The sequence below is a fragment of the Lactuca virosa genome, chromosome 4, assembly GCF_052849685.1.
Source record: "Lactuca virosa cultivar CGN04683 chromosome 4, Lactuca_virosa_CGN04683_v6, whole genome shotgun sequence".
NCBI classification, from domain to species: Eukaryota; Viridiplantae; Streptophyta; class Magnoliopsida; order Asterales; family Asteraceae; genus Lactuca; species Lactuca virosa.
In genome coordinates this window covers 326475376-326488607 of record NC_136429.1, presented here as the reverse complement: position 1 = coordinate 326488607, position 13232 = coordinate 326475376, and the positions used below count along the sequence as shown (strand labels likewise).

The 13232-nt window shown below is 33.7% G+C and overlaps 1 protein-coding gene across 2 annotated transcripts; it reads right to left on the bottom strand.

Annotated features, from left to right (window-relative positions):
* Positions 1-9897: 9897 nt before the first annotated feature.
* On the bottom strand, positions 9898-11444 carry LOC145168913 (histidine kinase CRE1-like). 2 transcript variants are annotated; one of them, XR_013742172.1, is made up of 4 exons: positions 11334-11444; positions 11022-11255; positions 10077-10902; positions 9898-9998 (listed from the first exon to the last, which is right to left on the bottom strand). XR_013742172.1 is itself a non-coding variant. In XM_079087562.1 (3 exons), the coding sequence occupies exons 1-3, from the start codon at positions 11433-11435 to the stop codon at positions 10729-10731; spliced, it is 510 nt and encodes a 169-aa protein (XP_078943688.1). In that variant the 5' UTR covers positions 11436-11444; the 3' UTR covers positions 10031-10728. The 2 variants fall into 2 exon arrangements, 1 of the variants encoding a protein (XP_078943688.1); XM_079087562.1 differs by lacking the exon at positions 9898-9998 and having other exon boundaries at positions 10031-10902.
* Positions 11445-13232: the final 1788 nt, after the last annotated feature.

Genomic DNA, 13232 nt, shown 5'->3' with positions numbered 1-13232 from the left:
GCTCTAGAAACTTTTAGCAACAAAAAATAATAAGAAAAACATTGATCGAATATACCTCTTATTATGCAATTTGTAGATCCGAGTTTTTTTTCTATCTTGGATGTTTAAGACCCAACATAATCTCTCTCTCTCTCTCTCTCTATATATATATATATATATATATATATATATATATATATATATATATATATATATCTTATAGTCGCACTGCAATATTATGATGCTTCGAGATGACACTTATTTCTTCTCTTTTGGTAGCCAAAATTCAAAACCTGGCAAGTTAGGGAGGAAACTATAAGGATAGAAGAATAACTGCACATAATACGCTGTTTTGAAGGATGAATCACTTGTTCTAAGTGTAGGATCGGTTTTAGTAATTTTCCAAGTAATTGTCTCTTTAACTTAGTATAATTATCCCTTAAACCAATGTGTAATTGACACTGATTCAAATAATTACTTATTTACATTTAATGACTTTAACTTTATGATTGCAAAGTCTCACCAACTAGTGGTTCACGCCTTCCATACCATCCAAGAAACTTTAAAACCCTACAACGACTTGCTATCTTTCATTTCCTTTCAACTTGTTGCTCTCGACCTTCAAATATAGCCGACCACATCCCCTACCGCACCACCTGTTGTCTCCCATGCTTTCTATGGCTCCAAACAAAGTTAAAACTACAACTGTGGAAATAGAGGTCGAAGAGACTCTTACCGAGGCAACTACAATCATGAACGAGTTGACAGTACTCGCCCATTTAGTTGGGCCTCAACCCAAAAATACAGTTTTTGGTACCTACAATCGATGTGGCATTGGCCACTTGCCATCACAATTCCTACATTGCGATCCATCAACCATTATTGATTGTAAGTAGGTTTACAGGTTAAAGCGTGATAAAGACGATGCTATCACACGCTACAAAGTAAGATTTGTAGCCAAAGGCTTTCGTCAGCAACCGGCATTGACTTTCACGAAACTTTCAGCATGATGGACAAGTCAACAACAATTCGGGTCGTGCTTTCTCTTGCCATTACACAAAAATGGCCATTATGACAACTTGACGCCCATAATGCTTTCTTACATGGCATACTCAACGAAATTGTCTACATAAAATAACCACCTGGGTTCGTTGATCCACAACATCCTGATCATGTATGTATACTTCACAAATCCATCTACGATCTTAAACAGCCCCAAGGTCCTGGTTCCAGCATCTCAATCGGTTCTTACAAACTATCAGTTTCCAGGGCTCCAAACCAGTTCCTCTCTAATCATTTAGGTGTTGTTTGTTTTTTCTGATACAAAATGTCTGCAGTCTGCGGACCACATCTGTAGACCTCTGCAGTAGAAGAGGTGGACCAAACGTCTGCAGTCTGAAAAAAGAAGACTGTTTGTTTTTTTAACATCTGCAGGCTACTTAAATAAACTGAAATCTAAATAAACTGATTTTTTTTAAACTTCAAAGTGATTTTTTAATATTTTTATGACTTTGTTATAAATAATTAACAAATCTAGATCAACTTTTATCTATTATTGTATAAAAAATAAAAATAAAAATGGTATGAATTAACGTATATATTTGATAAAAACCAACAACTTTGGTTGCAAAGTTATAACTAAACATTATAATTAGGGATCAAAGAATTTGATACATAAATGGATGGAAATAAACTTTGTTTTTTCAATTAAATCCATTAAAAACGTACCATTAATATTTTCTCGAAAATTGACGATACTGTATTAAATAATGTTTTACAAAATTTGGCAAAAAAATATAAGAATATATTATGATTTTTTTCATATTTATATAAACAACTTCAACGACTATTATTGTAATAAATATTTATTTATAAATTTGTCAAAAATATCATATTTGTATCGTCGAACTTTTTTTTTTTTAAGTTTTGTAATTTTTTTTTTCAAATTGTTTATCATTAATAAAGTTGGAAAAAATATAAATTAAAAAAAAAACTTAAAAAAAATGAAGATATATGTGTTTTTTTAAGCTAGAAGATGTCTGAAGATGTTAGAAGACTCTGGTCCACATCTGCGCCAAGAAGAGGGCGCGCAGACATTTTTAGGTCTGCAGTCTTCAAGAAAACAAACAGTCTGCGAAGGCTAATGTCTGCGCGGCGCAGACAGAAGAGGTCACGCAGATCTGCAGACAAAAAACAAACACCACCTTACTCTTTTGCTGGTACTACCCTTTACATGTTGATCTATGTTGATGACATCATCATTACTAGAAACAACAATGATGTCATTGAAAAATTCATGCAACTGATGGGTTTTGAGCATATCAAACAATCATATGTGTGCATGCAACCCTAATTGATAGATATATGTTTTCTTTATTAGACATACAAGCATTGAACGCAAAAACTATAAACCCTAGTCGAACATACCAATTATAGTTATGGGCTTAGACACCTAATCCAACATCAACAACTTAGTGCAACCTTCGTAATCAAAGACCTCGGTACTCTCTCCTACTTCTTAGGAATTGAAATCGTCCCTCACGGAATCTTCATCTACCTAGCAACCTCCAAGTGGTATAAAGTTATGATCATGGCTTGTAATTCATTAGATCTTGTTAGCATGTGCTAGGACGTCCTAATGGATTAAGAAGTTAGGGTTTGTTGGTATTAAGCACTTTTGTAACACCATAAATTTTCAAACAAATTTTTCATTTTAAAAACCACATAATTATCAATATCACATTCCAAAAACCACAATTATCAAATGGATTAAGAAGTTAGGGTTTGTTGGTATTAAGCATTTTAGCATCACACTATATTTTCCGCACATGAGATCTTTGGGATTGCACTCTGATATTGTTTTATGATAACATGTTTAGATCATTGACACTTCGGTTTTGACATGGGATGTTTTATGGATGTTTTTATATTATTGGTTTTATGAATTATTAAATTAAAAATGAAATTTTTCGTCTTGAATTTTGGGATGTTACATAAAAGCTCTTCTATTAGCTGGATAAAGTTGGGACCTTTGGACTCTAGGGACGTCACAAGCTCCAGATCTGAAGTCTCAATCTCTTGGTAAGCTCAACACACTCAAAGCCTCAAGGAAAGATGGAATAAGCCCTAAAACTCCATAAAATGAGATCTAATCAAACTAATGAGCAAGGTGGAGACTTTTTACCTTCAACAGAAGCTATAGATGAAATAACACCAGATCCAACAGTCCCTTCTCGTTCCTTGCTTTGATACTCTTATCTTCTCTTTCAAAAGTGTACTAAAATGCCCAAAGATTAGCTCTCTTTCTTGTTGGATTAGGTGTCTAAGCCCATAACTATTTTGGTATGTACTTGACCTGATTATGAGCATGGTCCTTTTAGGTTGCCTTCACCATAGCAACTGATAGGATGAATTAAGGAGAAAGAGGATTAATTATGATTTATTAATATATTATATGAATAATATATTAAAAGAGAAATCATATTGTTTAATTAATATTAGTCAAAATTTAATAAGAATTAATTTTGTGGCTAAAAGAGATTAACTAAATAAAGGGGAATGATATTGCAATTATATGATAGTTGCAATTGGACTATGGATTCCTAATGGAAAGGGCATTGGACGAAATCTATGGGAAGCCCATATGATTTTTGTCCAAGGGCTTTCTAGGGGAACTCCATGGGTTGCTTAAGGCCTAAGCAGACAATTACGGTTTCACCTGAAACCCTAGCAACCCTCACAAGTATATAAAGACCCCTAAGGCTCCCAAAAACGTGGCTAAGTGTTCCCTAAGGGTTCTTGGACGTTTTTGTGCCTTCTCCTACTTCTCTTTGTTCATATTGTTGCTCATGGTGTTTGTGACTCCATTAGAGTTGCAACATTTGAGGCACTAAGCTTTCAAAGGTCAAGATCAAGAGGAATTGAGATTGTTATTGCTACATAACAATCAAGGTAAGATCTAAACCCTTTTATTATGATAATATCAAATATTATATGCTAGATCTAGGGTTTATGAGCTTTGGATGATTATTGCATGTTCATTAGACAAACTAGATCTAAAGCTTTAGGGTTTGCATGTACACCATAGGACTGATGTAGTGCTCATAACCCAACATTTCTCTCTTAGATCAATATGCACGATTAGGGTTTCATGCAGGGGAGTAAGGTGGCTGGTGAGGTGGAAATGAGGGCTTAAGGTCCTTTAAATAGGACCAAACCCCAGAGATTTAGGGTTTCCTCTCACAGCGCCAACTCGTCGAGTTGGTCCCTCCGAGTCGTCGAGTTGGTCATAAAACCCACGTTGCCAATCCGCCTCTACTCGATAAGTTGGGGCATCCAACTCGTCGAGTTGCTCAATTAACCCATAAATAAATAAATAAATAGTATACCTGGGAGTCGGGATGTTACAACTTTTAGCCATACAAAGTCATGAAGTTGGAAACTATAGGACTTGTAATGTTATTTTTGTCTTAGATCTGGATTTTGACGTAAGGTCTTGAAGTATTAAGCTCTTAATAAGAAGTGGAGGTGATCATGTGCGTACGTTGGGCGTACCAAATGGTATGTTGCGTGTACGCGGTCAAGCCCCAACTTTTTGGTCAAGGGGAGTACGCCTCGCGGTCAGTTGGGAACGTCCAACGTACTTGGTCGGGTTGACTCAGCTAGTTTGTTGACTTTGAACTTTTGACCAAGGTTGACCTATGAGTAGTTTGGGTATTTGGGTTTCGGGTACATGCTATTAGAGGCATTCAACTTCTTGGTGCTTGCTTTCCAAGGAACTCTAAGAGGATTTTGATTTGATTATTTTCTATAATAATCAAAAGGTATGTAAACCCTAACTATATGTAGATTTCGATTTTTATAGACTCCATATAGGGTTTCTTGATATTCATTGTTTATTGCTATCAATAGAGAAAACATAGATCCAATCTAGGTTGCATGTGAAATTAAGGGTTAAGTGTTTTTTTCCGCTCATATGTAATTTTATAACCTAGAAAACCCATCACTTATACCTCCACACCGACCTTGTCCTCGGAAAGACCCAAATCCTTTAAGTCTAACACCACCCTATTTATATAGTTCCATAGCGGGTGAATTCTCCTCCTCTAACAATGTATTTTGTCCACCATCATAACGAGTTTATGATTGTTGAGTTCGGAAACCAACCCAACGGGGTTATACCACATATCCACTGTAGCGTTTTTATTTATGTGACACACATCTTCCTTTCATGCTTCTTCTTAATTGGCTGACATTCAAATCTATACAATATAACTCATCTTACAACCACCCTATCAAAATTTCCTTTAACCTCTAAAGAGACATTTTTGTCACACAAAACTCTAATGTCCACTCTCAATTTAATCTGTCACATTTTTATATGATATGTAACATCTTCCTAAATGTCCTTAATCCTTATAAATTATAGACAACCGATTACTGATCCTTATTATTTTCAATTAATTTGTTTTTATGATTCAATAAGTTTCAACAAAAAGTCATGTGATATATCAAAAGAAAAAAAATAAAAAAACAATATAAAAGTTAAAGACTCAAAAGAGTGTACAAAATATCATCACATATTTGATGAATAATATAATTATTAAATACACAAAACTTATTTTATTGAATACATGTAACAAATTAACCAATATTACTTTTCCCTCCAAAACTAATTTCTTCTTCCCGCCGATCCCGCCAATGAAATTTGCATTCCCTCCGACTCAGAGTATACATATACGCACGTAAATCCTTGCCTATTTCACTTGTGTTTTGATTTTACCTTATCCTCCCACAAAAAACTTAGATATATAAAAAAATAGTCTTATACCAAGAAAATGTAAATCGAACAGGTTAAACCCTATCAAATTCTCATCTCTGCCAAAAAGAGTTAAAGAATTGCAGCCCCATGCGTTCCTTAGAAGGATTATTGAAAAAGCAAGACTGATATTGGTTGGCTGCATAATAGGTATTTCACGTTTTTCATTTTGATCATATGAAATTCAAATTCAAAAGTTAAAATTCTAAATCATTCTCATTGGCGATAAAAGTAAGTATGTTTTAATTTTGTTAAATTGATGTTAAATTATGAATTTCTCTGTTTTTTGGGTTTACTTGACAAAGGTGCACTTAATTTCATCGTTTTTCTGTATGTATTTTGCAATTGTGCGTTACATGATCTTACTTTAGATTACACCTAGATTTTGCTGAAAAATAATCATAATTGATTTTAACTGCATTCAATTTTATAAGTAGTTTTTTCGGGGTGGGTCATTATAAATGATGAGTAGTGAATTTGATAATGACGAATTGTGATGCTTAGGGACATTTGATTATTGAATTTATGTGGTGTTATGAATTACTTGATTATTGAATTTCTACCATGCTACAATTTCGTGACGGATTTGACTTGACTTGATTCTTGAAGTTTGATTACATCAGTTTGAGTTTCTTTTGCTGTTAGGAAACGAAGGCAAAAAAATAAGATTTAGATTAACTGGTTTTTCATTTCCCCTCCCTTGTAAACAGGCCTCTGCCCCAAGGTATCATTTGGCCCTCCTCATGCTGTTTGCTCTTCTCCTGCTTTGGATGGTTTAAAAGTATATATATTCACTTCTTGTCCAATCTATCTTGAACTTATAGCACATAATGGCTTTGTTTTGCTTATGCTCCTTATAAAATAAAACACATATAACTGTTTGTGTTGTGTGTTTGTGTGTGAAAGAGCACTTATTTTCTTAAGCTGACATTACTAAGTTGTTAGATGTACTTTGAATAATCTAATCCAATTATGTCATTGTATTGTCATTTTTTATAGACATATTAGTTTGAAAGATATACCCGATTCTAACAATAATAATATTTTATTTTGGATGTCATTGCTTTAATATGGTAGATACTACAAAGTACAATGTCACAATTGGATGCAATGAAAGGAAGGTGCTATAATAAGCATATGAAAGTATATACCTCTTGGTTGTTGTAATATCTATGTCTTGTCATTTATAGTACAATTTTTAGCATTGAACTTCCATTATTTTCCTATTAGAACATTATTCTTTGAAAAATATACCTAAATATAGCAACATAATATATTTGTATACTTATGACATTGGTATAATTGGGAAGATGCTTCATAGTACAATGCTATAATACAAAAAAATAGAATTATGATACAATAATAAACAAATATATGAAAGTACATTACTATTTCTTAGATTTAACTCTTGTTAATATTCTGTGTTTAATAATTAAATGAAGCACCAAAATAAGATATGGATCGTCAAAGTACATATGTTGTATCTTCTAGAGCTTGTTTGTTTATATTTAATACTTTGTATATGAGTTTAAATATATACTTTTGCATTTTTGTTGCTGCTGGTAGCTTCAAAAAGAGTCAACACCAGAAGACATCAAGCTAGTTGGAGTTCTTAGACAAATGAAAGATAAGTTTGAAGTCTTGCTAGACCTTGTTGGTTTTAATGTTTTTTGTGTGAATGACACAAATGCCCCTAATCATATTTGAGCAAAAGATGTAATGCCTAAACAATCATGCATAGCTTTGGTGTTTTTATTGATGTAATCAGCCAATCATAATTTTTCTTGCATGTTATCTTATTTCATTATTAGGATCTGATAAAAGAAACAATTGAAACTTCAAGAACAAAGTTGATGTTGATTTTGTGGGCTCAGGGTTCTTAGTATTTACATGTTAATGTTATCGGCTAAAGTGCATATTCATGGTAGTTTTCATTTAAATGATTTTGAATTTAAGTCTATTTCAATTATTTTTTTTTTAAATAAATTTTAAAAGTATTCTTATTTTGCTTCTCTCTGAAAAAGTACATTTTTGCATTTGTTAATACATAATGGATCCAAGCTTGAAACTAATGATTTCTTTAACAAGTTTTAACTAAAATAATTAAGGCTAGGTCGAGTTTGAGCATCTAGTTATTATTTGAAATTAGCTTTGAGGTTCACGGTATATCTATCAACTTTATTGGCTTGAATACACAATTAGACCTATAACTATGATGTTTCCATAACTCATATGTCAAAAAAATTGGTCGTTAGAAAGTGGGTCCTATAATCCTTTCATAATTTGTGGCGCCTACTCATAAAACTCGGTTGTATTCTATAAACCGGAACATATTACTGTAAAATTAAAAGTCCCGTTTGTTTCTCTAGAATCCGGGTTATTTAAGGAGTACATATGGCCCGGTTCCTTACCTTCAGACGGGTCATATAATCTTTCCCATTATAAAACCCGGTTTTTACATGATATAACCCGTTTATTTCATCAACCGGGTCCTATGAAGCGGGTCTTATGAACCTTTTTGTAGTAGTGAATAAAGCCTAAAACTATAATGGTGATTTTCATTATCTTTAATCATTTTATATATTGTATAAAGATGATAAACTTTAATATAATAACTAGGTGGGGAACCCCCACGTTGCGGGGGTCGGATGCGATAATTTTTTCCGTTGTTTGTTCTTTGTAAATGTTATTTGATCAATTATTTGTTTATAGTTTGAGTATTGTTATGGGTAGTAATATTGTTTCGTCATGGATAATTTTTTTGTTGTCGGATAAGCTATTTATCGAAATATATACTTCATGGGTTTATCCTTTGGTTGATGGGATGGAACTGCAGAGCCACTGATTTTGAATACAGCTCTTCACCATCTTCGATCTACGATTGATTTTGGCTCCATGTTAGTGCTTTCGTAACCATTTGGGCTAAAAGATGCAGTTGTATATATGTAGCAAAAGAAAGATTTTGAATACAGCTCTTCGCCATCTTCGATCTACGATTGATTTTGGCTCCATGTTAGTGCTTTCGTAACCATTCGGGCTAAAAGATGCAGTTGTATATATGTAGCAAAAGAAAGATTTGATATTTTTCTCTAAAATTGCAAACTGTTAGCTGCAATGAGAATATAAGAAAGAACGGAAAAATATTGAGCGGGAAAAATATTTTTTTTATTGACTTAGTATTATTTGTTTACTAAAATATTTGAATTTATTAATCTTGAATAACTAAACAACTGAATTTATTTTCTAATGCTTGAATGAATCGAATTCAAATCGACCTATTTTAATTTTGAATCATTTATGGTGAAATAGAGAAAAGCACTTGTAGAATCGAAGGCCCCAAATCAATAACAGCCACGAATTCGATTTGGGGCCTTTTACAGAACCGAGGGGAAAAATATTGTACATTTGACAGAAATAAACATAAACTATATTAGTTTTCCCTTGTCTATTTTAGTAAACACAAAAGTATTAAACCCCACTAACCATTACAAAATTTGCATCATAAGGAACAAATTTTAATAAATCATGCATCCAATAGTCTATTTTAGTAAAAATGATATTATTTGAACAACTGTAAACAAACTGCTAAGGGTTCCAAAAATAAAAATGATATTATTTGGACAACTGCAAACAAACTGCTAAGGGTTCCATCGCAGGTGTCATGGTGTTCTTCTCCACCGAGAAAAAGATAGACCAATGACTCATCACAAATTATTCATAAAAGATAGAGCCATGGAGCAGGGTAAGCTGCATATTCTCAAGAGTGTGGTTTTGTTCACTTATCAGCCATGAGTAGTTGTGGTCTTGTTTAATGGAGATCAACGCATCACAAAAGTTGTCCAAGTCAACGTACACGTAAGGTATTCGACATGTTATATTATATGAAATGGTAAGAAACAAAAAATAATTAGAAAGAACTGGACGCATAAATCTATGTATGTACTGTGCGAGACAGTTTTAGCATTTTTGAAATTCTCAAATACATCCTCCAGGTAATCTACAAAAAAAGGTTTTCAACCAAAATTTGTTGTATAAATAATAAACGCAAGACGTCATAAGTATTTCTAAAAAAAAAGGTCAGCAATAGAACATCGTACATACTCGACATATGGTTAATTCTTAGAATAAGAGTTTTCTTACCCAACACACATCAAGCCTGAGCTAGAACTATTGCAGCGAAATCCAAATCGCCATTTTTTTCCTAATATGTTCATTACTTCATTAACTGTATGCTCCTTAATTGATTTATTATAAATGTTTAAAAGATCAAATTTTTTACCTGGCTGAGATTGCCATTGAATCAGGTAAAACTGTCACTGCCTGCAAAGCTATAAAGATTTCGTTTAAAGAAAGATGTAACCCACAACCTTCCCATGTATTCAGTTCTTGTTCCACTTCCTGCACCACACAAAGAAAAAACAACAAACAAATACAAAAGTAAATTTTCTAATGGTGACTGAACATCAAAATCTGCACCAAGATATCTGTTTATGTTTATCCCAAAAAAAAAAAAAAAAAATTATAGATATATGATTTTCTCTCCAAAAAAGCACTAAAAAAGAGGATAGACTCCAACATATACAAATTGCACCGTATTTCTAACCAATGTGGGACGCTAACAAAAAAACATAAGTCAGCTTTATTTCTTTTTAACTCAATGCGTTAAGCACTTAATCTGGCAAGTATATATGGCTGTTTTTTTTACTTAGTCAGGACCGAATGACTTAACGGATTAAGTCAAAAAAAAAAAAAACTTTGTTTATTGTATTCCGTCACTAACCCTTTTCCTATTTGCCCTTTTTTTTAATTGCGCTCACGTTAAAACGGATAAATATTATTAAAATTGATGCATATTTGTGAATAAGGATTGTAAGGGTAAAATGGTCACCTTACCGGAACTTGTTAATGGGAAAAAAAAAATAACCCGAATTTTACCCGGCAATAGCTGCGATGCGTTCTTGAACAGATGCATTTGGTGGAAGCTTTGATTTGTACACAGGAAATGTCAAAACTACCCCTAGATGATTAGAACCCAGAAGCTTGAAAGGGCTTGTGAGCACGTATTTCCCAGTTGGTCTAGCCCTCAATATGTTCTCTTTGTCCTCCTATCATCAAATTCGAGTTTCTTAAATTTAACTTCGAAGGGTATATATTTTATATTTTTATACCCATATAACAAACAATTATGAAATATAATTATTAAAATAAGTATAAAAAAACATACCTCGCCAGACATCATATCTACCAATTTAAGATAGGAAACTGTTTCTTGAGCGAAAATTACAGGGGCATATTCGTCATGAAATGGGGAGGGCTCTTTCGTCATTGTTCTTATGGTCCCATCATGTTGTCTCTGAAGGTCTTCTCTCTCGTAATTCATTACCCTTTGTGCATATGCAACTCCACTCAACAAAGGTCGCTCGAATGCTGTTCTTGCTGTGTATTCTGCAAATGTTTCCTGGATTCGAAAAAACAACAAATTCAATCACAAAAAGAAGAAAAAAGATAAACAAACACACATTAATAATGTTCAAACCTGATCGATTACTGATGGGTTCGTGTAATAATGAAAAGTCGACACCAGAACACCCAGAGCATGTACATGATTTACACTAACCCTAAATTGATCTTGCAACATTCTTGCCCTTTGATCACACATACTCAGTGTGGAAAAGTTGCCTCCAAAATTAGCAAGTGACAAATAGTTCAGGGGTTATTTCTGTAACTTATCATTTACTATTCATAGTTTGACTATGAATAGTAATATAAGTGTGAAATTGAAAATGAGAATGGACGGTGAGTTACATGTGGGGCGCCTAACTTCTTCTTCGCCTACAATTATGGACGGCTTTTTTCTTTCCTTTTCATATGTTTTCTTTTGGCTATAAATAGCCTAAGCCAGAAGGCTTGAAAAAAAACCCACGAACCAAATCAAATATATATATATATATATATATATATATATATATATATATATATATATATTGATACACCACCGTATATTTTAGCTCTCCCACTCTATTTGTAATCTCTTTCATAATCCCTGTAAACACTGCAAATTATAGTGAATTGTTTCTCGGCTTCCTCCGCCCGTGGTTTTTTCCCGATTTGGGTTTCCACGTAAATTCCTGTGTCTCTATTCTATTTATTTTATTCGTATTTCGTTGTGATTATTACGCTTTGATAATTTTTGATCCCATTCCGCATTGAGCTAATATTATTTAAGTCAATTTGGATCCGTCGTATTTTACAACAATTGGTATCAGAGCATCCAGGTTGTGATATTAGCTCGTTGGGATCATTTTATCAAGTAATTAATCATGTCTTCGGTAAAATACGATATTCCACTACTGGATCGTAACACCCGATTTCCGTTGTGGCAAGTAAAGATGAGAGACATTCTCATTCAGATGGATTTACACAAGGCGCTCTTGGGTTTCAATTTGATGCCCGATACATGGACCGAAAAAGAAAAGGAGATGAAAGATCTGAAGGCTTTATCCCAGATTCGTTTGCACTTGTCAAACGATGTTTTGCAAGATGTTCTAAAAGAAACGTCAGCGGCTTCTTTATGGCTAAAGTTGGAGCAACTGTTGATGACCAAGAGCTTACCAAACAAGTTGCATTTGAAGCAACGGTTGTTCAATCTCAAGATGATTGAAAGAGGCTCTTTAACTGAACATATATCCACATTTAAAGAGTTAGTAAATAACTTAGAGAATATGGATGTTCAGTATGAAGATGAAGACTTGGCTCTATTCTTACTATCGTCGTTGCCAGAATCCTATAGCCATTTTCGTGATACTATTATCTATAGCCGTGACACTCTAGTTTTAGATGAAGTCTATACAACTTTGGATTCCAAAGAGAAGATGAAGCATATTACTGGTGGTGGTTCAAGTGATGCTAAAGCCGAAGGTTTGAATGCCAGAGGAAGAACAACAGAGAGAAGTAGAACTTCTCAATCTTCCAACAGAACCAGATCCAAGTCAAAAGGCAAACGAAAGTTTTGCAACTATTGTCACAAGAAGGGACATGTGCTTGAAGAATGCTTCAAGTTGAAGAACAAAGAAAAAGAGAAGACGGCAGCAAATGGTAAACAAGCTAGCACTTCGGGTGAAGCCGATCTAGCTGAGGTCGAAGGTATTGGAGAACTTTTGACAGTTTATTCAGATAAACTGGATTCCACTGGTGATTGGATACTCGACTCTGGTTGTACTTTTCATATGTGTCACAACAAAAGTTGGTTTTACACATTTGAAAAGGTTAACCAGGGCTATGTGTTGATGGGTAACAATACTACATGTCCAGTTCTTGGACATGGTTCAGTCAGGATCCGTATGTTTGACGGAGTTACGAACCATGGGGGATGTTAGATATGTTCCTGACCTCAGAAGAAACTTGTTATCTCTCAGTTCCTTTGACAAAAAGGGAT

Excerpts from the sequence above, each read along its gene's own strand:
- LOC145168913 (XM_079087562.1), bottom strand. The coding sequence starts at position 11,435 with ATGTTGCAAGATCAATTTAGGGTTAGTGTAAATCATGTACATGCTCTG. Across the intron at positions 11,256-11,333 it reads ACCCATCAGTAATCGATCAG|GAAACATTTGCAGAATACAC; the intron begins GTTTGAACATTA and ends TTTCGAATCCAG. Across the intron at positions 10,903-11,021 it reads TAGATATGATGTCTGGCGAG|GAGGACAAAGAGAACATATT; the intron begins GTATGTTTTTTT and ends ATTTGATGATAG.